General features: G+C 41.6%; 1 protein-coding gene across 3 annotated transcripts in view; it reads right to left on the bottom strand.

Moving 5' to 3' along the window:
* The window catches only part of Phka2 (phosphorylase kinase regulatory subunit alpha 2), a 77566-nt gene that overhangs the window by 24812 nt on the left and 26144 nt on the right, over positions 1 to 26610 (bottom strand). For all 3 annotated transcript variants that reach the window (XM_055615727.1, XM_055615728.1, XM_055615729.1), the window contains 10 exons: positions 25159 to 25241; positions 23316 to 23396; positions 21896 to 21994; positions 19399 to 19545; positions 17066 to 17119; positions 16340 to 16462; positions 10304 to 10399; positions 6389 to 6496; positions 4786 to 4864; positions 292 to 426 (listed from right to left, as the gene is read on the bottom strand). In XM_055615727.1, the coding sequence (XP_055471702.1) occupies positions 292 to 426; positions 4786 to 4864; positions 6389 to 6496; positions 10304 to 10399; positions 16340 to 16462; positions 17066 to 17119; positions 19399 to 19545; positions 21896 to 21994; positions 23316 to 23396; positions 25159 to 25241 (1005 nt within the window). The remainder of the gene's footprint in view (positions 1 to 291; positions 427 to 4785; positions 4865 to 6388; positions 6497 to 10303; positions 10400 to 16339; positions 16463 to 17065; positions 17120 to 19398; positions 19546 to 21895; positions 21995 to 23315; positions 23397 to 25158; positions 25242 to 26610) is intronic.

Genomic DNA, 26610 nt, shown 5'->3' with positions numbered 1-26610 from the left:
CACAATTAGAAACCATATCAAGATACCAGTAGCTCTTTCAACTGTGACCTTTTAATGGGGGTGCTTATTCTCCAAGGGAACTACCAAACAAAGGCCCTCCTATGGCTATATGGGTTGAGGGAAATCTGCTTGTCTGTTCATTCTTCTTCACAATGGACTGAGACAAGTGGCTGGCCTACTTAGTGCTCCCCCAGGTCTTCTTCAGAACTTAGAACAAAGTTTCCCTCACACCCGAACCTAGCACCTGGAAAGGCCCTTTTCCCAATATACTCCAATACTTCCATGACCTACCAAGTTTGGCATATATATGACTAAGAATCCGGCCTGGCTGAACTCGAATTGGATGCACATCAGCAATGCTCTGGACATTTACCCCATGGTGTTGCAACAGCCCCTTAATGTGACTGTTCTCTGCCAAGACAGCAACTGCAAATAAGAACAAAGAATCAGTCTCAGATCTGTGTCTGGTGTCTATGCACACTGACACATGGAACTGATCTCTCTTCTGTCCAGTCCTAGGCATATAACACATTCTCCACAGTTGGCTTTGGAAATGGTGGCATTTGTCCTGCTACCCTTCCTGCTTTTTCTCTGTCCTTACTGCACCTCAACACACACCAATGCACACCTGTCAAGTGCCCTCACTGCACAGGACAGTATGAGAGCTTTTAGAAATGGTCTTCAATAGGCTCTGCACCAACTTCTCCTACCTGAAATCATGTCTTGCCTCCCTCTGGGTCTGCTTTCATCTAAATATGCCAGTGTCCTTTTCACACAGGGTTAGGAGTGGAAACAGCTCCCTCAGGGGATTTGAGAAGTCTGTCCCTGCTCCCAAAGGGCAGGGGGAGTGAGCAATAAATATGTCAGGAAAAGAAAGTGGACCTGCTGGTGGAGATAGTTGTAGAAGTGGGACTCTCTAGCCCACTTAGAAGCACAGCACAAACCCCTGCAGATGAGAAAGCACCCATTCCAGATGGATTGGGCCCTGGGCCCTCTGGCTAGCAGGGACTCCCAAGTATGTGGGTCCTAGTAGCCTATGCAGAAATTAGTCTTAGCTTAGAAACACATCAGTGATAGCTTGGTGCTATCTAACACACCAGTCAGTACTGCCTGCCTTTACGAGAAAGCAGTATATTGTCAATGGGATGGAGTCTGGACAGGGGCTTGCAGAAGAGGAGGCCAGTCACAGGGAACAGCTGGTAACTTGCCCAGCTGCAGCAGAGACTTTTGGAAACGGGCCCAGGGCATGCTTAGGCCAGAGAACAAAGGCTAAGGTACTGTGAGGACATCTTCCCCAAATCCTCCCATTGGATCCATGTGCTGGGAAATGCTGAACATGTGATACATCTAAATGCCACCTGGTGCTTCTTAAAGTGTTTTAATACCAATGATGGTGCGGAGCCGCTGGTCTGTCAGGCTGCTTTGTTATTTAGATCTCAGCGGAAAGACAGGTTTTGGCCCTGGCCTTCACCTGGGGTCAGTGATAAGCAAATGTTTTGCCAAGTCTACCTCCTTTTGTTTGAGACAGCAGGTGGGATGCCTTGTCAAGTTCACACCTTTTGTTTATGTGAGGATCACACAGACAGGTGGTCGAGGTAAAGAAGTTTTGACTTCCCTGTGGATTCATTCATTGTACTGAGGTGCTTTTACTCTGACTTGAAAAGGGATTATTGGAATAAACTGGTGACTAGTTTTCTACTCGAAGCCCTCTTGAAAAGATCCCATGTGTAGTGTGTTGGTTTATTAATTTTCTTTCAATCCTCACTCCCAACTCAAGAACCGTTTGACTGTCAGTGGGCTCCGAAAAATCATCTCATTTTACAGTGAATAGAAGCCATGAGAATACTTAATTAGTCCACAATAGTTGAGCCAGGACTGGAACCTAATCCTCACTCTACCTTCCCCAGGCCACCAACAAATTACATTGCTGGGCTATGCAGGATTATTTGTGGGGTTCCCTCAACATTTATCCCTTCTGAAAATTTCACTAACAAGCAGAACTCCACATTTATCAAAGATACAGCTTCCACTTTCAGTATGACTACCTCTTTCAGGGAGTGGCTATAACTGAAACTGGAGAGGATTATGTTCTGATGCAACCACATGAGCATGAGTTTGGCCCACCACTGTGTTTGTGTGTGTGTGTGTGTGTGGGGGGGGAACCGTACATGTGTGTGTAGGTAAAAGGACAACTTTCAGGAGTCAGTTCTCTTGCTGTACTTTGTGGGTTTTGGAGACTGAACTCAGGCTATCAGGCTACTAGGTGGCAAAGGGCTGTTACCTATTGAGGCATTTCACTGAACCTGCATGAGTTTCTGAAACATCCCCTGACCTGCTCCTTCCCAGATCCTTTGGTAATGCATTTCAGTTCTACTATATTTAAAAAAAAGATGCTGGCATGGAGAGTTGGCTCAGCAGTTAAGAGCACTCACTGATCTTCTAGATGACCCAAGTTTCATTTCCAGCACCAATATCAGGAGGCTCACAGTTGCTTATAACTCTAGCTCTGGAGAACGCAACACCTTCTAGTCAACTTGGGCACTGCTCATGTGCACACACTCATACTCAGATACATGCACACACATATATATAATTAAAAATAAAAATCAATAAATTAAAAAAAAAAGTCCAGTCGAGATCTATTAATATGTCCTGGCCTACAGCTGGGAAACAAACAAACAAACAAAACCACAAAAACTTCTTGTAGATTTAAGAGACAAATTAGCAGAGTGTGCTGGTCAAGTATGCAGATTCAGGAATGTAGCTGCATCCGCCCATTAGGACACCAGTAATGGGCCCCCGCCCTCAGCTGCCCACTGAGGTCCTTAAGGGAATAAACTAACCTGTAAGCTTCACGCAGAACAGAATGTTGTCGTGGTTAAGGTGTATACTATATACAGTATTGATTAGTTTAGCTCCTCTCATTGCATTATGGTCAAGCTTATTAAAATGGGTTTGGAGCCACAAAGAAGAAGAAGGCTTTGTTCAATCATTCTTTTCTTTTCTTTTTTTTTATAGTTTCTTTTTTTTTTAAATTTATTCATTTTACATCCCAATTGTAACCCCCTCCCTCATCTCCTCCTGGTCCCACTCTCCCTCCCTCTTCTCCCATACCCCGTCCCCTAGTCCTCAGAAAGGGGGAGCCCTTCTCCCTTACCAAATGACCCCAGACTATTAAGTCTCTTCAAGACTGCGGGCATCATCTTCCTCTGTGGCCTAGCAAGGCTGCCTCACCCAGGGGAGATGACACAGGTGTAGATCAGTAAAGAAAATAATACAATCTTAAACTTAAGAAGTATACAGCAATTAAAAAAAAAGAAGTATACAGCTTAAGCCAGGCATGGTGGTTGATGCCTATAATCTCATCACTTGGGAGACTGAGGCAAGAGTATTTCTATGAATGCAAGACCAGCTCTGGATTTGTAGTGAGTTCAAGGTCAGCCAGTTTTACAAAGTAAGACTCTGTTTCAAAAGACCAAAAAAAAAAAATTCATAAAACAAACAAACAATGAATGGTGTATAGTGTTTTTTTTTTTTTTTTTTTTTTAGCAGCAATGCGTTATATACACAATGGGCTGACATTTGGCAAGTATCTGACTATTCTACAAAGCACTTAAAATGTGTCAGAGCTGGGGGCTGGAGAGATGGCTCAAGAGGTTAAGAGCACTGGTTGCTCTTCCAAAGGTCCTGTAGTTCAATTCCCAGCAACCACATGGTGGCCCACAACCATCTATAGTGAGATCTGGTGCCCTCTTTTGATGTCCAGGTGTACATGCAGGCAAAACAGCGCACACATAATAACAAACAAACAAACAAACAAATAAATCTTTAAAAAAATGTGCCAGAGGTGCCATGGGACCTTGGGAAAGGGAACAGAAGGGACTAATATTCTAAGTGCATACCATAGGCCAGACTTAGATTGAGAGCTTCCTCCAGACCCATCTCCACTGGTTTCAGGATCCTTTGGGAGGAGTAAGAGTCCTAGCAGACCTGAGATATGACCTGTGGGGGTACCCTGGGAGAGGCAGCCCCATTGGTCTTCTCACCTTTTTGGAAGAGACACTGGCTTAAGAGGAAGGAAGGGAGAGTTAAAGCAGGTACTGAGACCTGAGACCTCCAAGGAAAAAAATGAACTACTTCACTTGGGTTCTGAGTTTTCCGCAGTTTCAGACTCCACTTTTTAGAGTGACCGTTATGAAGAATGATGCTCGGTGACTCATGTGTGCTCCAGTGATAATCAAAGTTCAGACTGCAGGAAACAATTGCTTTGTCGGAAGTCAATTTGTGGGTGGGAAAAATCCCATTGCTTTTTGGGGCCTGCCTGACTTATTACAAGTTTTCACACAGATGCCTACATCTTATTGTACAATGAATCATGCCCTCTGGACCTTTTTTCCTGTGTAAAGGTCTTACTATGTGGGTTAGACTGGCCTCAGAATCTCTATTAAGCCAAAGGTGACTTTGCATTTGTGATCCTACTGTTCTTCCAAAGTTCTGGGATGACAGCTATATGCTACCATGCCCAGTTTAAAATGGTGCAGAAAATTGAGCCCTGGGCCTCATGCCTGCTAGTTAAGCTTTTTACCAACTGAGCTACCTCCCCAGCCTGGCTTTGAACTATTGACCTTCCTACCTCATGCTCCCAAGTGCTAGGATTACAGGTTTGCTGCTAGAACCCTGTTAACACCCTTTTAACAAATTTCAGTAAGGAACTAGGAACAATGTGAATGAAAAATTAATACTGATTTTATACATTAGAGATGGAGAGCAAAGACGGTCACAAACCTTGTACTACAACATCAGGTTTGACTGAAGTCGAAAATCTTCTATTTAAGGGATCAATTTCACCAGTGGCAAGGAATCCCTAAGAAGAGAAGAGTATTAATACTTGAAAACCTGTTTTAACGAAGAGTTCATCTTGTTCCTACACTTGAAAATGACATATTTGGGGGCTCAAAGACTCAAAAACCTTTCCTTGGTATTTGTTGGGTTTCTCTCCATAACAGCATCTGCTACCCTGAATGCCACCACTTAGCTCTGAGGGTTACTCAAATGTACCCCCACACCGTATGGGTGAAAAGAAAGCTCTACTACTAGTGTTAGCTGAGTCCCTGCATGTGCACTTTCACACTTGAATCTCCTATGTCCCTCACCATTCTGCAGGCAGGAAAACTGAGGTGAACATGCTTATACAAGGTACAGTGAGACTTTGGTCTAGGGCTGACTCTTGGAACCACAAAACTCTTCCCACCTTGTTAAGTGTGCTCTTTAAAAATGCATCTTCTTTTACTTCCTAGGAATGACCCAAGCATCCAAAGGGGACGAAGGTGATCTGAGACAGAGTCGACCTACTGCTGGACCCAAAGGAAGGCTTTTTATATTGGAGACGAGGTTTCAGGAGTGGAGTTACTTATTTCCCACCTCACGCATACTGAAATCTGAGCTGAAATGCATTGGACAGACAAAGAAGCCCATTTTTTTTTCTCACTTTACAAGTAAGGCAGTTGAGGATCAGAGAGGTTAGGGGACCTGCCAAAAGTCCCTGAGCTAGTTGAGTACAAGATTGCTTTCAAAAGAATGTATAGACACTCCTCTAAATGAAGCCATGGCCATGGATTGTGGGAGATTAAACAAACATGGGAACCACCTCAACAGCCAGTGTTTCCAGGTGATGTGTCCACTGTGCTAGCTTTCATCGGTCTTTACCACAGCAGTAACCCAGTAACATTCTAATGTACTCTTCTTGTCCCCGGTTTAACAGGCGGTGAAGCACACAAGGCTGGCCAGCCTCAGGTGGGCAGTCCCTTTCTTCTCTAGGCTCCTTCCCCATACCACAACTCTCAGCTGAAGTTTCTTACTCAAGACTGAGGGAGTCATGTTAAAGCTTTTCCAACAGAAGCCTAGGGGCAAGAGGGAATGGGTCAAGAGGTGGGTTGGTGTGGGCTGTGGTATCTGAAGGACAACCTGTGCCTTCTGTCTCTTTGGAAAGACCTGAAGAGTCCCTGTGCTTCCTGTGTCAAGGGCTGGGAGAGCTTCTAGCCCATCTAATAATCCTGTCTAAATCCTGTCTCTTCCAGGATCAGATGTGCTAATCTTGGCTGGGAAGTTTTCCATGTGTGCTGAGCAACAATGCAAAAAGATTCTAAGTGTATAGCAGAGATTCTGGCGAGAGGGAGGGAGTATAGTACGGATCTGATATGAACTGGCTTGCTGTATATATCAATATGCAAGGCTAGAGGAAAGCCTGAGGCCCAATTCAGCCCGGGTGACCTTGAAGACAACGAAGTTGCACAAAAGCTATTCATAGTGACTCAGTACAGAGAGCCCCCGTGCTCTTCTTACTTTCCTGTACCTCTGATCAAATGGGTTTCCAGTGAAGAAGGCCTACCTCTGCCAGCAGTGAGCTCAGGATGTACAAGGACTGTCCCCAAAGATGAGGCACCTTCCCCAGTGCAATTCGGTCTACTGTGTGTGGGTTCTTATACTCTTCATCCACCTGGCAGAGAAAATGAAAAAATTCCAGATCAGAATGTCAGGGGATACAAAGGCCAGCAATATCTTACACTTGGGAAACATGCTGAAGATTTATAAAACAGTCCTCAGCCTCCTCACCAATTCTTTATAATACAGGATGGTAGACTCAGAAAGCAGAAAGTTTCTTTCTCAGTGCACCATGGCTATTAGCAACAGAAGGGGATTTCAAATCTTGTCCTGGTCCTAGGCCAGTATTTCTCCAATAAGCACACCTGAGACCACAGGTTCTGGAAGCTTGGCTTGCCTGCTCTATCCCCAGCTCTGGGCAGCAGGAAGCTCCACAGCTCATGCTCATGGATGGCTGTTCTCATAACAACAACAACAAGAACAAAACACAGCAGCTTGAATACACAGAGTGCATACTATGCACAGCGGAAATGCCAAGCCTGGTTTCTTCTGGCTTATAATCCCCAGGGATGTGTGCCCATGCAAGAACATTACCAGAAGGTGGCACTCCGCAATGAGGAAAACCAATAGTGTTGCTGCCACTCCCAGCCTACCTCCTTTAGAAAGTGGAACTTCCTGGGAGCTTCATCTTATCAATGTAAGGTTCTGTGACCCCCATCCCTCTTTGTGTCAGCAATGTAAGCTCCTATGCCTACCCATTCTGAGGACACTTCCAGCTACGTATGGGACACTCTCTTCAACCTCATGCTTCCCTTTAAGGTTTTAATCATTGAAACACGGATTAGGGTAATAGTCCTGTCCATTTTTTCCTCCAGAAAACACCAGTCAGAAACGGGAAACATTTATTCCTCTCTAAGGGAAAAAAAATTAGTGTGTGTGTGTGTGTGTGTGTGTGTGTGTGTGTGTGTGTGTGTGTGTAGGAGGGTGTTTCATTCTTAGTATTGTGACTTAATCACTGATATCATTAATATACTTAGTAAAGATTCATATTTCTTGGTAGCAAACATTGACCTTTTGCATACACTGAATGGAATTGTCACTGCAGTTAAATAATCAAGAAAGGAATAATAGTGTGGAAGAAGCTTCTCCAAACCGCAATAGTGGTTATTACTGAGTCATAGCATTATGGATAAAAAATGTTTTCTTTCTACAGAACCCCATATATTTTACAATGTATAGGATAACTTTTAAAATTGGCTAGCACATTAAATACACAGCAAATACACTGAAATAAAACTATTAGGAAACACTGCAATGGTCTAGAATGTGAACTCTCTACTGCAAAGAACAGAAAACCAACAAGCTTTCCAGGTCAAAAGATGAACTTGTTCTGGCCTCTCTTCCACTGGAGTTCAACTCTGTCTCTTCATGAAGGTACTTTTCTCCTCCCTACTCTGGTTCTTCTGAAACTGTTACTTCCAGGTGAATTTGCACCACATCTCTATTTCCATCTCTCCTGTGGCTATGTCCATTTTCCAGCCTAGTTCTGTTTTTACATACCCACAGATACAGAACCGCCTTGTATACTAGCCCCTTGGAAGTGCCAGGCCTGGACTAGCTGCTCACTCCGCATTTGTTGGACATACTTTTACTGGTCACCCGCTGTGCAGTGGAGGGTTGATAAATGGTGGCACCTTGCCCAGGCATACAGGCTGCATGACCACTGTAGTCTCAGACTTTTTTTCAAATTTGCACAAAGGTGCCATATAGGTTTGTGGTGTCTCACAGGCTCCCTTCCCAGTGGTCTCTATAGGTTATTGATGGGACTGAGGAACCTTGCCAACCCTCACCTGCAAACTGAACACAAAATCAACAAAATCAAGTTGAGGTAAAATCCTGTCCAATGCTGGTGCCTAGCATATAAGCTAAATGCACAGACTAAAGAGGATGCTGAATGACAAGTACCAACCTAGAAGTCAGTGGGGTATTCAGGAGAGTTGTAGAGTAATATTTTTATGGATGTACAACCAGCCTTATCCATCAGGAAGCCAAGTGCTGCTCTGACACCAAGCATTTACTATGGTCGGTCAGTACCTGAGCCTTTCGGGAGCACAAGGATGGCTAGTCGCACTCATGAAACAGGTATCCTTGAAGGTATGCATTGATGCCTCCATACTACAGAATGAGCGATCCCAACAGGAGATATGGATGGATACGTATCTATTGAAAGTGACACAGACACCCCTCCTCCTCCTCCTCAGTATTCACTCCATCCACAGCATACAGATGCCAATGGAAAATGAAGACAGCGGCAGAGGACTTCCGACACACAAAAACCACCCCTGGCAAGACTTTAAAACTTAATCAGCATGGTAAGACATGACAAAAGTCTTGTCCTTAACTTGTCCTAGGAAAGCTGGATGATGTGACACAATTCGTGCTATGATGGGAGCACGGAGTTTCTAGAAGCTCAGACTCAATGGTCTAGGTAGGACTGAGTGGAGAAAGCCATTGCAAGGAACTACCGAGTGGATCCAGCAGTAAACCAGCTGCAAAATTACGCTGCATCTTTAACCCTTTAAAATGAAGTAATGACACACTTGACATCTAATTTCCAAAGTTGCTTAACTACATCATTTAGGCATTTTTCTTTTTTTAGATGGCACTATTCTGTGTCTAAGTTATATTATCGTCCTCAAACATTCCCAGAATGTGTACAAATCTGTACAAATGTTTTTCCAATATAACCACTGAATATTCTATTCTAGTTGCTGGCTTTCATTGTATTTTTCTCACTCCTTGACTTTTAAAATACCATCTGAGGTGTTGAACAGGTGGGCTATTGTCAATGTAAAAGAATCCAATGCTTTCAGAAGTAAAACATTCTATTTCTCACAGAATCTCAACACTTTTTAACTTGACTTTCTTCTTGATCTAAGTAGTCACTTATTTAATACATAAAGGTCCTTCTGGATCAGTGGTCCTTAGTCTGAGGGGTTGTGCTCCCTTTGGGGTCAAATGACTCTCTCACCGGGGTCACCTAAGATCATCGTAAAACACAGAGGTTGCATATCAGATACCCTGTATATCAGAAAATTACAGTTATGAAGTAGCAATGAAAATAATCTTCTGGTTGGGGGTCACCACAACGTGAGGAATTATATTAAAGGGTCGCAGCATTAGGAAGGTTGAGAACCACTGCTCTAGATAAAGGCTCAAAGTAATCCTCACAACTTTTATGCTGTATAAGGATGAAGTCTCAGACTCATTTAAAATGTTATTTTTTTTTAAATTTGAGTTTCCTTTGAGCCAGGATCACAAAGAATAGCCTTGAATTAGTAATCCTTTTGCTTCAGGTACCTGGACAGTGGAATTACATGTGTCACTGCCCAGCAAAATGTATGTTCCTCATGGAATAAAAGAAAAACCTACTCCACCACTACTTTCAAAGTCCAAGGAAGGCATTCAATATTTAGATATTTCTACTAACCAAAATGTACTACCCATTAGGAGGTGGTGTGGCTTTGTGTGGAGGCCCAGAACCTGGGGTTTGGTTCTTGAGTGGAATCCAGTGATGTCTTAGATTGGACAGGTTCTTAGAGGTTCCCTCAGTGTAGTCAGGCTCTATCATGTCCTTTGGTCTTGAGTGTATGGGCCCGATTCAAACACAGACCAGGGAATCCCGCCCCCCTCCCCCTCGAGGACACCCAAGGTCAAACATGTTTCATGTTTCTCAAAGCTATAATTCCTTACGATGAATTAAAAAACAAAACAAAACAAAAAAACAACAAACAACTAGCCTTTAGAAACCACCTCTAGAGAAAAAGAGGTCATTTGTCCTGAAAGGTGGATAGAGACTAGCCAAGCCCTAAATCACTTAATCTAGATGAGCAGCATGAGGAGCTTAGTAAGACCTGGTTACCTTGTCTGGTGGGATGGCATAGAGTTCCGGTACCAAGTGGATTCCATCTTTGCCTCTGATTAATATTCCCTCCAGGGCTTCTCGGTATTCTTGGACCTGGAAAGAAAGTCCCAGCACCTTTAGTGTGACAGAGTTCTGACAGTAAATGATGCAATGGCAATATAACTTAGAAAACAACAGCAAGGGGAGGAGGACCTCCCTTATCAGTGGACTGGGGGAGGGGCATGGGAAGAGAAGAGGGAGGGAGGGTGGGATAGGAGGGGATGAAGGAGGGGCTACAGCTGGGATACAAAGTGAATAAAGTGTAATAAAAAACAAATAACTGTAAATGCAGGGGGAAGTGTATATATATATATATATATACTCTCTCTCTCTCTCTCTCTATATATATATATATATATACTCAATCTCATGAAAAATACTTCAATTCTGGTTATATATATATATATATATATATATATATATATATATACTCAATCTCATGAAAAATACTTCAATTCTGGTTATTTTAGACGTGTTTGTTTCATCTATAATATTCACTCCATTAGGTCAAATTGTGTTCTTGATTACTTATGTTTTAGGTATAATAATTTATGTCATATTCAAAGGGTGTAAAAAACAATTCAGATCTACATCATGATGTGAATAGTTTTCATATGATCCAGTTTTCATAGGATTCATTTTTTTTTTAACAGACTCTTATGACAGACTTATTGCCAGAGAAGTTCAACAGAATCCGATGAAGAAACTCCCCACTTACTTTAATCTCTGATGGGATATGCAAACTACAGGAAGCTATTACTGATTATTATGGGGAATGGCCCAAAATGACACTATCAGACAAGACCGGGCGTGTTCAGGGTGGTACGGCTGTAGATACTACCATAATGTTTCTAGACTGGCAGTCAGTGTCAAAAGAAATCATAAACACACACACACACACACACACACACACACACACACACACAGGAATAAGAAACAGATTAAATTAAGGAATGTTGATTGAGACAAATTTCCACTAGCCAAATCCAATCATTTCAGGAAAAATACTCAAAATTCAGTTTGTAAAGTTTTGTGTTGATTCCCAAAGTGTAATAAAATGGTCAGACGACGCATAACATAGCCATTGTTTTATTATTTAGCCCTTAAAGGTCTAGTAGCATTTGCCAATGTAGGATCTAGTTCTCCTACTTCTGTTCTGAAATACACTTAGAGATGATTGGTTTTCAAATTGAGAATTTTTACATTGAGAAAATTCATTGGTTATTTGTAACACAGAATAGATATTGACATAACCACATTTAATTCTTGTTACTGCCACCCATTCATCATGGAAAATGACACATGTATGCGTTATGAAGTTTAGACTCCTCTACATATAGTCTGTTATGTCCTTTTTGGTAAAATCTGTCTCAAAGTACAATAGTATATTGAGAGCTTTTACAAAGCCTCAGTATGTCACAGGGCTAGTGTTAAAATACACAGGAAGATGAATTATCTTCCAGGGTAGACATAATGCTGCCCATTTCGAGGACAATGAAATTGTACTGTTTGAATGTCGCTTAGCTTATCAGGTAGAAGTACCCGACTGTGAGACAGAGCAGAGCCTACCAAAGCTGTTCTTTGCTGGCAGTAGCCTGTCTATTGCTTGAGATTTTATCCTTTGATCTCTGAAGGGATCTGTGAATATATAACAGCTATGGATATCTGTCAATACACCAGATTTGGAGACACAGGGCTGGGAAAATGTTCTCTTGAAAAGCCATCAAATGTTATTATGTAAAAGCTCTCATAATCAAAACAAAATAAAACACTAAAATTACAAGTAAGAACCTTAGAGGCACCTTGTCTAATATGAAGGTGGTGTGGGGATCCCATTGGGCTCAGTGGGACCATGAAATGAAGTTGTGACCACCATTTTATTATTCCATGTGATAATACTGTCCCAAGATTATAGTGAAGTCACATGGCATATGTCGTCTTTATGATATCATTATTCAAGATGACAGCCAAGTTAAATAAATGGTTGCTTCCATCTCGATGAGTAGCCCCAAGTGAAGCATATAGCCAATTACATAGTTGTTTCCTGTTCTACATAAAGTCTGCCCATGGTAAAGCAAATGCATATTCCATCAGGAAATTCCAGGTCCATGTGTAATCTGCTTTCTTCAGTGTGGGTAAAGAATATTTAGAGATCAAGAAAAAGAGAAACACAGATGAGGAGAGAATCACAGATTTTACATAGAACAACAAAATGCCAGAGGAGTCAAGTCATAACTGTAGGCTGTAAAGCCGTATGAGCTCACTCAGGCACCATGTTCTTGATTGTATTTGTCTGTGAAAAAAAAAATGGAGATGGCCATGGGAGAGAGTAAAGGTTGTTCAGAGTAGCCTGCTGGCATTGGATACTTCAAAAACCACTGCCAGGTTCAGACCCAAATATCCTTTGGGGACTGATGGAATATGTCTTGAAAATAAAAGACAGAGGCAGACATCTTCTCTCCAGAAACAACATAGTTCCTTAATCAGAAAAAAAAAAAAATGAAGAATGGGAGTCTCTTCATGGAAGTCCTCATGCTGTGAACATGGTGTGGGGTCTTCCCTGATTGATAGTACAAAACTGGTAGGGTTGGGGATTTACTGATTGTTTCTTTGCTGCAAAAGACTAGCAGGTCTGGAACGTGTTTCTACTTTTAGAAGATTCTATAGGTGCTAATGATTCAAGAAAATGTTCTTGTTTATAGAGTTATAGATTGATCTAAGATTTTACATACTGAAAAATTCACTTGCTCTGTATGTTAGCCATTCTAAATATAAAGCCATTTGCTTTTAGAAATATGACACATTGAAATTATAAAAGCCATGGCATCAAACTGGTAAGCAATATGATATCGGTTCTCTTCATCAATACTGACAAGTCTTTTCAGCAGGTTCAGTTTTAGGAACTACCAGTGTTCTTTAGACTTAAAAAAAAAGATTTATTTATTATTTATACAATATTTTGCCTGCACACCAGATCTTACTACAGATGGCTATGAGCCATCATGTGGTTGCTGGGAATTGAACTCAGGACCTTTGGAAGAACAGCGAGTATTCTTAACCTCTTTTTTATAAAATTTATGTATTGTTTCATTAATTACAGTTTATTCACTTTGTATCTGAGCTGTAGCCCTCTCCGTAGTCCTCTTCCAACTCTATCCCCTTCCTCCCCTCCTCCCATACCCCTTCCCCAGTCCACTGATAGGGGAGGTCCTCCTCCCCTTCCATCTGATCCTAGTCTATCAGGTCTCATCAGGAGTGGCTGCATTGTCTTCCTCTGTGGTCTGGTATAGCTGCTCCCCCCTCAGGGGGAAGTGAGCAAAGAGCCAGACACTGAGTTCATGTCAGAGACTGCCCCTGTTCCCCTTACTAGGGAACCCACTTGGATACTGAGCTGCTATGGGCTACATCTGTGCAGGGGTTCTAGATTATCTCCATGCATGATCCTTGGTTGAAGTATCAGTCTCAGAAAAGACCCCTGTGCCCAGATTTTTTGGTTCTGTTGCTGTCCTTGTGGGGCTCCTGCCCTCTCCAGGTCTTTCTATCTCCCCCTTCTTTCATAAGATTCCCTGCACTCTGCCCAAAGTTTGGCTATGAGTCTCAGCATCTGCTTTGATACCCTGCTGGGTAGAGTCTTTCAGAGGCCCTCTGTGGTAGGCTCCTGTCCTATTCCCTGTTTTTCCCTCTTCTGATGACCCTCCCATTTGCCTTTCTCATCCAGGAGTTTCTTAATGTCCTTTACCAGCTGCTCTTCTCTCCTGAAGATTTCCTTCTGCCTCATCTGTATGAGATCCTCAAAAAGAGCATTCCTAGCCATATGGGACCTTACAATATTTGATATGTAACATGTGGCCCAATAATGCACAAAATGCAATGCTTGGCTAACAGGGGGAGCTATGAATGAAAAGCTCTTGAAAAGAAGCTGTGTCTGCAGATCCCGATTAAGCTGATCTGAATTTCAGTACTGTGGAGAGACAGGAAAGTTGCAGATCCAAAGGCTAGTGACCATATCTTAAACTGGCTCTAGCCCTACGGAACAGCCATTCCTTGCTCACTTCTCTGTTAGAGCTAATACCCTGTGACTAATAATAAAAACCTTTTGGAATCTTTTAACTTGACTACTAGCTTCTACCAACCCAAAAGCTCAAACAGCAATCTGTGCTCTATCGAAAAGCTTCCCCTATCTCTCAGCACCTGGCTCTCTGGTGTACTCATCCTGTCAATGTATTTTAAACTTGCCTTGGTTTCTGACGGAATTCTTCTGTAAAACTATAAAATCTTAATGAAACTGCTTTTATGTTGGAAGAACTTAAGAGCTTGGAGTAACCTAAATCTGTGTTCTTGGGTCATGGGCACTTAAAATGGTTACAAAATAAATCATCTCTTATTTACTTAAAAAAAAAAAAACAAAAAACAGGCAAGGTGATACCTGCCTTCAATCCCAGCACTGGGGAGGCAGAGACAGGCATATGTTTGTGAGTCTACAGAGAGAGTTCCAGGACAGACAAGGCTACAGAGAGAAACCCTGCCTCGGGAAGGAAAAAAAATAAGATGATGCATAGGCATTCTTCTCTCCTTAACTACTTCCTGTCCCCTTGATCACTGTTAAATCTGTTTGTACTGAAATTCAAAGTCAGTCATTCAGAGAGTTTTCACTATTAAGTATAAAAAACAGGAAGGCCCATGGTAAACTCTAAGTATACCTTAAGAAGAAAGAAAGGACTTTAACATTTTAAACTTATTGTCTCTGTTCCTGAGCGCTGGGCTTTTAAAGCCAAAGTGCAGGAGACACCATCTACTGTCCAAACTGTGATCAGAATGGTCTCTGAGAAGCCAGACTGAAACCCTGGTAACAAAGACACTACTGAGTGGTAGTGGAAAGCAGCAGCTAGGACATCTCTGGAGAAAGTTAAGTCACTGGGGTTATATTCTTGGGAGAGTGCACTGGGACCCTAGCTTCTTCCCCAGCACACCATCTGTTTCTTGGCTGACATAATGTAAACAGTTTCCTTCTGGTATAGGCTCCCTACCACAATGCACCACCACACTAAAGGACCAAAAGCAAAGAGGCCAAAAACAACCAGGAGCCGAAACCTCTGAAACAGTGAGCCCAAAAGAATTTTTTTTTTCTCCTTTTAACTGGTTTATCTCAGATATTTTGTCACAGCGATAGAAATGTGACTAACACGACAGGACTTTTAACAAAACCTTCTAATAAAACCACTCTGGCTCAGGTGTAGACAGGAGAAAGAACAGGGAGCTAGGGAGCTTGGGAGCTTGGGAGACAGTTAGGAGGTTGATCCACTAAACAAGATGTTATCTGAGAGTATCACTAAACCAAAGCACCTCTGAACTAGACCTAACAGCAGCACAATGACTGACTTGAAAGAAATAAAAGAAGCATCCCTCTGAGATAGATAGGAACTATGTCTCCTAGCACTCATTTCCTTGTCTAGTTCCCCCACCCCCACTCTTGAATATGTGACAGCCATTTAGCTGACCATGTGATGGAGGCCCTTTGCCAGTTCTGTAATAAGACTTAAGAAAGCTTGGCAGCTTGTGCTTTTAAATTCGTGGGGAAAAGTCTAAGAGAAGTCTAAGAACTCAGAGATTCTGCTGCTGTGAAAGAAAAGCCCAAGTGAGGAGGGAGAAGAGCAGCCGAGCTTGCAGCTTTAGCTGGGAACCAGAGTTCACTCACCAGCCACTTGAGTCGGGCTATCTTAAGAGTAGGTCCTCTAGTCCTATGAACTATCCCAGGTGACGTGAGGAGAAGCAGAGACCATCTGTCCCTAACAGCTCTGCCCAAATAGCAGATTATGAACAAATCAATAAAACAGCTGTTGCTTTAATTCACGAGGCTTTGGAATAGCTTTAAAAATAGCAACAAATAACAGAAGAAACAATGAAATGAATTCTTGAATGACTCTACGCTAACAGTGATCAGCCCATCAGTGAGATTAAAAAGGCTTATAAGCACAATGCCCAGCATTTTCTCACCTGAACAGCATCGCCATTGAAGATTCCATCTATGATTAAGTAAGTCCAGAACAAAGGCCATTCACATTCAATGTTTTCAAAGAGCTTAAGTTCAGCAGGGTCATAGTGCAATCGGTGTGGGTCCTAGAAACAAATGCATCAACACTTTTAGAAAAGAATGTTAGATTTCATATACAATGCCACCGGGCCTCACTGGGTTTCCTTTGCCTTTCTCAGTCAATACAGTTTAGAGGCTGGTATGATCAAGAATCTAATAAAATGGGGAAATGCTAGTTTGTGCAAAATTTTTAGGAACTAAATCAGAAATACACACAGGATTCGTCAGTAGTTTATTAAATTTAAGCACTCTATCTCGCTAAGAAATAGCAATTTGCCTATCACAAAGCTTGGCAGATAATCTGTTTTAGTTTATATCATTATGTTACCACGGTGGCAAAAAAAACAGCAAACAAACAAAAAACAAGTAGAAAGCTATAGGTGATCTTAAAAAAAAAAAGTATTTGTTAAGCTACGGACTTACTCATCCTTGATTTACAAGCTGGTTTCACATTACTGCCTGACCTGATGATCATTCTTTTCTATATAATTTCAGGCTTTCTGACTCTAAAATTAATACTTCCCTTCCCAATAATCAACATATAATTATAATCAGTAGAAGGAGGCGGCACTGTGGCAAGCAGTTATAGAGCAGTTTAAGGAACATAAGAAACAGTATTTAAATACAACCTCTCTTGGTGTTTTATAACCATCTCGAAGGAAGCGACAGCATCCGTAACGCCCCTGGTAAGGTGAAGAAAAAAAAAAGTAGAGGTGATGAAATCAAAAGAAATTTTTTTTTTGCCTTTTTATTTCAACTCAAGTCGGTCTTTCATCCCCTTTCCCGTGAGTCTTTCAGTGAGGAAGTATGCAGCAGTGTTCTTCGCTTTAGTATAAAGAGTTCTTATTTTAAATGCTAAGCAAAGCAAATTCAGACTTGATGAGTATAAAGGAACATTCCATCAGAGCCGGGGGTGGGGCTACAAAGACGATTATCAAGAATTCAGCAAACGACCATTCTTTCCGTGTGGTTTACGGTATCACACACATAGACGCAAAGGTATCCTCACGAGGTAAAGCCACTGAGATTTGGAATGGCTGACTCCTGTGTGCATCTCTGGGAGGCTAAAAGGATACTCTGAAGACTCCTTGCACTTGAGCTGTGCATGTAAAAGAAGGTCTGTTTCAGAGGCCTGGCAAGGCTTAGAGGAGGAGGGGGTTTATGAGGTGGAGGTGCGGAAGAAGGGCTTCCTGCATTCATTATGTGGCAGCCGGTTCAATGGCTGTCGATCGAGGCCAGGGCTCCTCTCTAGCTTTCCGGGTGTCAAGAAAGGAGGCTGGGTGCAATGTTGTCTTAGTTGATGTCCCTAATCTTTGGATGGCAGTTTTGGATGCCTATTTCCCAGTTTCTTCTGGAGGTGTTGCTTTCCTGGCAGGCTCGGCTAAAACTTGAACTTGTCCTGGGGACTTGTCCAAGTTCTGTGTGGTTCTGGGAATCATCTCAGGGGGCACAGTGTGGAAGCCATTTGTCCTGTAACACATTAACTGCCCTTTCAACTGTAGTCATCTAAGCCATGAAAGCCTGACTCTCCCAGTTGCTTTCTTTTGGGACTATCACTGGAGACTCTTCAATTGTTTAGTTTCCAAGAGACAAAGGCATTTCTTACTGAATATAGGTGGGATAATCAACATGTAAGCTTTGACTTGGGAAACTTATATCTTGGACAATTTTATGGACTTCTGTTTGCTGAGAATGTAACGTTTCAGCTTAGTGATCTGTTACTGTATTTGACTAAATATGGTAATGGATTTTCATCATTCAAATTTTTATTAGCATACAAAAATGTGATTTTCATTATGATATTTCATAATAGAAATATTTAATATTTTATGACATTTTCACTGTATTTTATTCTCATGTACCTCATATTATTTTGTCTCACTTCTTTTGTCCATTGGCTTCTTTTCCTTAAGTCAATTTTTCTCCTTTTATGTGATGTATGTATTCCATGTTATCAAAACACACGCAATATTTATCTTTTTTCTCCCTATTAACTTATTCTTCTCTCCCTTTGTCACCCTCCTCTGCTACCCATCCCCTTTCTATTTTCATTCATTCATTCATGTATATATATATGTATATATATTCTAGATTATATGTATGTAATATATATATAATTAATTCTAGATTCTACATATAAACATATAAGTGAAAACATGTAAAACTTGGTGGTCTCTGGCTTGTTTTTTTCTAACACAATTATCTTCAGCTCTACGCATGTCCCTGAAAATGACATACTTTTCTTATAGATGAATATAAAACTCTGTTGTGTGTGTGTGAGCATATATAAGGATTTCAGTATTATTTTCTGTGTGTGTCTATGTATGTGTGTTTAAGTATGTGCATGTGCACCTGTGTGTATGTAGACTAGAGGTTGATGTCAGCTGTTTTCCTCAATCCCCCTTCACCTTATTTTTTGACATAGGGTCTCTCAGTGACCCTAGAGCTGACCGATTTGGCTTGACAGGCTAGGCAGCAAACATTAGGGATCCACCCATTTCCTCCTTTCCAGTTCAGAGATTATGTATGTGTCCTGCTGGGTCCGGGTTTTTAAATGGGTGCTGAGAATCTGAACTCAGGTCCTCATCCTTGCATGGCAAGCACGGGGATGAGTGCTACTGTTCTGGCAGGGTCTACAGAGCTTTCTGGAGATTCTCAAAGAGTCTCCTATAACCTCTAAAGGGTTAATGATGCAAGTGCAGCCCTGTCTTAGAAGTATAGCAAGGATAAGGCCTGGGGTTCAAGGAAGCTGCTTGGTTGCAAGTCCTGCCATTTTAGAAGAAAACCAAGTTGCTTAATCACTCACACTTTTTTTTTTCTTGCCTACAGACTCTACTTTGGACACGCTGTCAGTCCATCTAGAAAATCCGCACAATGAGCTGCAAGGATGAGCTGCTCCACATCAACACATGAATGTGGCATTTAATGCTGAACAGAGGGCACTAATGTGGCCAACGCTTACCTGAAGCTTGGAAATAATTTCATTTTTGGTCACATTCACAAGGTTCACATCTTCCACTGCAAAGGCCGGAAAAGAAATGATAGAAAGAAGTCCAGCGTCAATTTCTTTCGATGTTGATGCTCTTGGCAACATGGAGAAAAGGATTGACTGAATAAAAAACAAAAGAGGTGGTTTAAGCTAGAGAGGAATGACTACTTAGATACAGTATCTAGGGATCATCACCTTAGCCTCAAGAAAACATTCAAATGAGTTTGTCTATTTGGAGAAGGACTTGGTCTTACCATCATGGCACCTGCTGTTCACCCTAGCTTACCCAGCTACCTAGACAATGGGTTCTCTTTCTTTTGAAGAGGAAGGGGACAGTCCCTGTTCCCATTACTAGGGAATTCACTTGGACACTGAACTGTCTCTGACATGAACTCTGTGGCCTGCTCTTTGATCACCTCCCCCTCAGGGGGGTGCAGCCTTCCCAGGCCACAGAGGAAGATAATGCAGCCAGTCCTGATGAGACCTGATAGGCTAGGATCAGATGGAAGGGGAGGAAGATCTCCCCTATCAGTGGACTGGGGGAGGGGCATGGGGTGGAGAAGAGGAAGTGAAGGAGGGGTTGGGAGGGGAAGAGGGAAAAGCCACAGGTGGGATACAAAGTGAATAAACTATAATTAAAAAAATTAAAAAAATACCCTTTAACACACACACACACAAAAGACGAGGGGGAGTTGAAGAGAGCATGATATAGTCTCACTAAAGACTGATTGTCTCCCTTCTTTCCATGTCCGCTGATGGGGAGGAACTACAGGCTGTTTGTGTCCGCAGTCAAGGTGTTCTGGCTAGAAAAACAGAACCTAGACAAGAATACTCATACAGCCCCAGCAGAAAGAAATGGTAACAGATGAATTAGGTAAGTTAGAAACTGCTTAAGGAAGAATAAAATTAAAAAGATTCCATGAGTGGTCAGACAAAATGGTAAGAATTCATTTAGTTCCAGAATCTTTTTAAGATTGTGGGGGGTACTACAATACAGCTTCAACAATAGCTAGATTACGAACTATAAATTTAGGAGGTTAGAATTATAGGGCTACATTGGGGAAAGGAGCTAATGTTGAGATCCAGCATGTTTAAGCATAGGCTAGACATCTGCAAACAAGGTCATTAAATAGTCCATATGACGATAAGAGATAAGGTATTATGTCAGATTAATACATAAGGACTCTGCAACACAGGATTCATGTCCAAGGTCATACAGCCAGTAAGTGATCAAGCTAGAATTCTAACTCAACTTATACTTTTCCATTAGACTATATATCTTTAAGACACATATCAGTATTCCTTTAGTAATGTTTACTCTAAGAAAATAAGAAACTTCATTAAGGACTATGCTTAATGGGGGAAATGGAATGGGCTGGAAGGTGAAGTTAAGCTGAGTGAAACCCTCAGCTTCAGAATAAAACGTTTTTTGGAGTCAACCAATTCTTGGCTCAATTCTTTTAACTATAGTCATGAATCACTTAATAATGAGTGGTATAATCTGAGAAATAAAATATCAGGTGATTTCACATTGTATAAATATCAAAGAGTATACTTACAAATATTGATAGCCTACTACACACATAGGCTGTACGATACATTTTGGTCAATGAGAGATAACATACGCTCTGACACAAGCAGTATATGCTATTCCTCATTGACCAAAATGCAAGTATAAAGTATGCAGCTATAATCACTCCTTTTCAGGGTTTCTCTGCCTGGAAACACAACCTCTCACTTGAAACTATAAGTGTATTAGGTTTAGTTTCTCTCCCTCCTGGGGTTACAGCCAGGCTCGATCACACATGGTTTGTTTGTTATTTACAAGTTCCGTATATGACTCACTTTAGTTCCAGCACACAGTAGGTCTACACTGAGTTTGATCATTTGCTACCAGCCAAGGACTGTCTGTTTAATGGTGCCCCCTACACTGTACCAATTATTCCCCTCTCTGATTTGTATTCCAAAGAAATTCTATGAATTTGCCATCCCTCTCATTTTGCCTCTCCTCTCACTCATTCTGCACACCAAGGCTCCTCACCTCAAGTGAAATACCACTTGTGAGCCACTCCACTTGGGAGTACTTGAGAAAACCACTATGTACTCAGAAACAAACAAACAAACAAACAAACAAACCAAAACCAAACCAAACAAACAAACAAACAAACAAAAAAACAGACAGCAGATTTTACTTCTAGCAAAACCAAGATGCTTGGCTGTTAGCTCTACACACACAGAATCCTTCTGGCTTATGTCTGCATCATACTTTCTGGCTACAAACTAGTTGAGCAAGTTGCCCAGGTCCTTTTACTCTGATCCTTACAGTTACTCTATGATACAGGAGGAAAGTACTTAGATATATGGCACTTTATGGGTGAGGAAGCTAAATCACAAAGAAGTCAACCCAGTACCCAGAAATGGAGCTCTCCTGGCCAGGCTTTCCCTTCCTTACTTCCTGGAGCTCTGTTACCTGGCAGTGTTCCACTTCATCAGGTAGGACATGGATCACCGATTTGCGTCCCCCGTGGGCTCCAAAAAGATCTAGTTCATCAATTGCCTCAAGTGCTGCCTACAAAAACAGGTAAGAATTACTTTCATTTTAAATAAACACAGTGTGGCACTCCTTCTTCATTAAGCAATCTAACATATATGTTTCTCCTAATGGCAGTGAAGGTCTTTAAAAATCTAGCTAGAGTCTCACTGTCATGATCTGTCTTCATTTTTAGTAGCTCAGAGCTTTCCAGTATGACACCACTCATTCTATGAAGAAGAAAGAAAACATACGGAAACTTTTCCTTGTTATGAAATTACAGTTCTGTCAACAGATGGAATATTAACAAGCTTACAACATCACGTGTGGGGCACTAAAAATGAATTTAGGATTGGATTTCTTTTACCTACTTTAGCGATTAACCTATCTCATGGTCCACTGAGAAAGTTCATTTGGTTTTCTGTAAAAAGTACACATTCTATCAGTTTGCTGTAACAGAGGATATTAGTTGTTGCTTTTCAAACTGTGGCTCTGGGGCCTTCATGCTATCTAAGCAGTTCACCCATGTGTTGTGAAGGGGTGTGAATGAGGTACACCAAATGCCCATAGCAACAGATTCGTACCAACAGCTTCCAGGCTGGATGGGCCCCTTGGGTGCACTCTGGCTTTAAGCAGCCTTTCCTTTCCCTCCCCTTCTTTTTTAATTCTGTTTCCATTCTTCCTGTCTTCATCCCTGCCTCGCCTTGTCTCATCTCCTCTCTCTCTCTCTCTCTCTTTTTTTTTTCCTTTTTGGAATAGGGCTTCACTGTGCTGCCCAGGTTGGCCCCAAACTCCTGGGTTCAAGTCACCATCCTGCCTCAGCACTCTGGAAGCTGGGATTAGAGACACGCATTACAGTGCTGCCTTGAAAAGCATTTTTGTAAATGATTTTGAGTTGAAATACTTTCAGAGAAAGTTCCCAGTGTTCCCAGAATCTCCCTCATTTCCTGCTATCTTTCTATCTGGCTAGCTTCACTGATTATTGTTACTTTTCTGATCTTGTAGACTTGAAGATGTGTGTCTCACCTACAAAATTCTCATTTCTCATTCACTATAACCTAAAGAGGAGACTGTCTATCACTAGCACAGATTAACTGCAAGAGCTTGGATCTATGGGTAACACACCAAATAGCTAGGGCGGAACACTTATTTTTCTGTCACATGCAGATTTCAGTGTTGGAAACCTATTTTCTTGACCTATAATTTACTTGGCTTGGGGTACAGGTGCCACTTGGATTTCATATACTGGCTGCTGACTTTTGAGAAAAAGAAGTACTATTCATAATAAATCCAAATTCCTAACGAAGAGAAGCAGGCAAAGCGTAAACACACAGAGAAGGAGAACAAACAGGACTGTTACCTTGGCCATTCCCACAGAGCTTGCATTTAGTTCTGGAATGCCCTGATTAGTCTTATCTCCACGTTCCCACATTCCATAATCCTGGAGGGGGAAAAGGCAGTGGAAAAATACTAAGGAAAAGCAATCTGTTTATGTTACATAATGAAACATGAGTGTGGCTTCTCAAAGGCTCTCAATGATGTGGTTTACATACTCATATTCTGTTCTTGCTCAATTTCAGCTTAGGTGGCCTCTGTACAGAATTTCAGAAGAAAATACTCAAGTGGAACAAATACACAAAAACTCTAAAGACTTATTTCTAAAAGGCATTAATTTGTAACAAACTAAATTTGCAGTGAACAAAACATTTTACTTATCATCTATCAGATCTATCTATCTATCTATCTATCTATCTATCTATCTATCTATCTATCTATTTATATTTATTATGATTTATTTACTTTGTATACCGGCTGTGGCTCCCTCTTCTCTTCTCCTTCCAGTCCCACCCTCCCTCCCTCTTTTCCCCCTCTGCCCCTCCCCTAGTCCACTGATAGGGGAGGTCCTCCTCCTCTTCCATTTGACCCTAGCCTATCAGGCCTTATCAAGGCTGACTGCACTGTCTTCCTCTGTGGCCTGGCAAGGCTGCACCCCCCCAGGGGGAGGTGATCAGAGAGCCTGCCACTGAGTTCATGTCAGAGACAGTCCCTGTTCCCTTTACTAGGGAAAACACTTATTTACTTATTTTAAAATCAAAGTCCTGCCCCTCTATTTGACCAATGTCTTTGAATTTATTTAAAATAATTCCTAAAACTGTCTTTAGCATTACCTTTTCTGTAAAAAAAAAAAAAATGTTTAGCAAGTAATTGAGGCCAAGGTCAAAAGTGACTCACTGAACACGCATAGTATTAAAGACATTAATATGAATTAATTCAGAATACTGTCATACAGAAAACTCAAATACTCATATACCTAACTTTTGGTGATTCATATTTTATTTAAAATATGAATATTTAAATAAAATATAAAATATTCATATATTTATATACTAATTTAAATATTCATACAGTTAAATATTACTATATAAATATTTTTATATTTAAATATGAATATTTAAATATAAAAATGTTTATTTAAAAACATATATATTTTTTAAAAATTCTTTATTAATTACACTTTATTCACTTTGTATCCCCCCTGTGGTTCCCTCCCTCTTCCTGTCCCAATCCCTCCCATCCTCCACCCTCTGCATGTATGCCCCTCCCCAAGTACTCTGATAAGGGAGGTCTTCTTCTCCTTCCTTCTGATCCTAGTCAATTAGGTCTCATCAGGAGTGGCTGCATTGCCTTCCTCTGTAGCCTGGTAATGCTGCTTCCCTCTCAGGGGGAAATGTTTCAAAATGCTACATACCCTACCGAAAGAGCAAGTCCTAACAAGAACCAGTATGGCTGCCTAAACATGACCCGAGTAAGTATGACACCAGCAGACATGCAAACATGGAAGGGAAAAGGCTCATGGAGCCTCAACCACAGACAACTAAGGAATATTGACAGTGGAAGAAATAGTCTTCCATAGGGAAGAGCACACCAATTGTTTATCCAATACCAAATGGTCGGCCCTGAAAACATATATACAAGTAACAGACTGAGCAGGCTATATTTAGATTTTTAGGAATATATATGTATGTGTTCGTACAATTAAAGAAAGAGGCCATGAATATAAAGAAAGCAAGGGGGTATCTGGGAAGATTTAGAAGGAGGAAAGCGAAGGAGGAAATGATCTAATTATAATATAATCTCAAAAAACTTATTACAAAAAGAAGAGGGTTGATGCCAAAATATCAGTCTTCAGCATGGATACTTACAGCAACTTTATATGCAGCTTCAATGTAAAACACAAGATTCTGTATGAAGGCCACTTCATCAAGGGTGAAAATAATACGTAAGCCTAACAAAGAAAAGCAATGTTGTTATGAAGTGATACTGTGAAGAGGGGTGCCAATTACACACAATAAATATTTTGCAAAACACAAGTTCTTTTTATCCCATGTTTATTGTTTTCATTAGTATCATTTACTACAATTTATTCAATTTGTATGTCTGCTGTGACCCCCTCCCTCATCTCCTCCCAATCCCACCCTCCCTCTTCTCCCCTAATGCCCCTCCCCCAGTCTACTGATAGGGGAGGTCCACCTCCCCTTCCATCTGACCCTAGTCTATCAGGTCTTATCAGGACTGATTGCATTGTCTTCCTCTGTGGCCTGGTAAGGCTTTACCCCCCAGGGGGAGGTGATCAGAGAGCCTGTCATTGAGTTCATGTCAGAGACAGTTCCTGTTCCCCTTATTAGAGAACCCACTTGGAGACTGAGTCTATCTATGGGTTACATCTGAGCCGGGGTTTTAGGCCCTCTCCATGCATGGTCCTCCGTTGGGGTACCATTCTCTTCAGGGGCCCCAGGGCTAAGTCTTTTGGTTCTGTTGCTCTCCTTGTGGAGCTCCAGTCCCCCTCCAGGTCTTTCTATCTCCCCCTTCTTTCATAAGATTCCCTGCATGTATTGGGCACCAACAGTTAACCTTGAAGAAAGCCCTAATGGCGGTGTCTAATCTCCGAAAGAAGAAGGGAAGTAAAAGGAAAGAGGAAGCATGGGTTGGAGGGCTAGCTCCACCCCTGCAGGTGTGCCTATGGGAAGAATCAGAGATAAGGAAGGCATGGGTTGTCTGGAGCACGTTATATTTGTGCAGAGAAGATGCTAACAGGGAAAGATTTTAGGCCAGAAATTTCAGCAGCATTGTCCCTAGCCTTGAGTGAACCAAAGCATAAACCTGCACATGCTCAGGTAGAGGCTAATTTCATTGCCTACGGGTCTCAGACTGGGCCCCTGCATTTCCTGCCCTAACACAGACACAGATGCACATGGCACCACAGGGAAGCATGCTTTTCTTCTGCATAACCTACTACCAATTCTAGTACCAGGAGTACTAACTTATGTTCTCAGTGTGTCTCTTTGCAATTCAGTATTGATAATGTGACAGTACTAAGTTGTGGGGGCTTATACGAGTTTAGGCCATTAGCATCCTCCCTCGTGGATGGATTAGAAGCCTGGTGAAAAGGACTTCACACAACATCCGGTTCTTAATTCATGTGCCATGTGAAGACACAGCTTTCTACTTCTTCAGAGGAGGCAGCTCTGAGCAGACAGCTGAACTTGTCAGGATCTTAATCTTAGGTTTTTCAGCCTCTAGAATTGTGAGAAAATAAACCTCCACACCGTTTCAATTTCCAAGTTTGGGGTATTTTGTTATCATAGTCCAAACAG

Source organism: Psammomys obesus, unplaced genomic scaffold (assembly GCF_907164565.1).
Source record: "Psammomys obesus unplaced genomic scaffold, mPsaObe1.curated_primary_1811, whole genome shotgun sequence".
Classification (NCBI taxonomy): Eukaryota; Metazoa; Chordata; class Mammalia; order Rodentia; family Muridae; genus Psammomys; species Psammomys obesus.
This window is presented reverse-complemented; position numbering and strand designations above follow the sequence as displayed.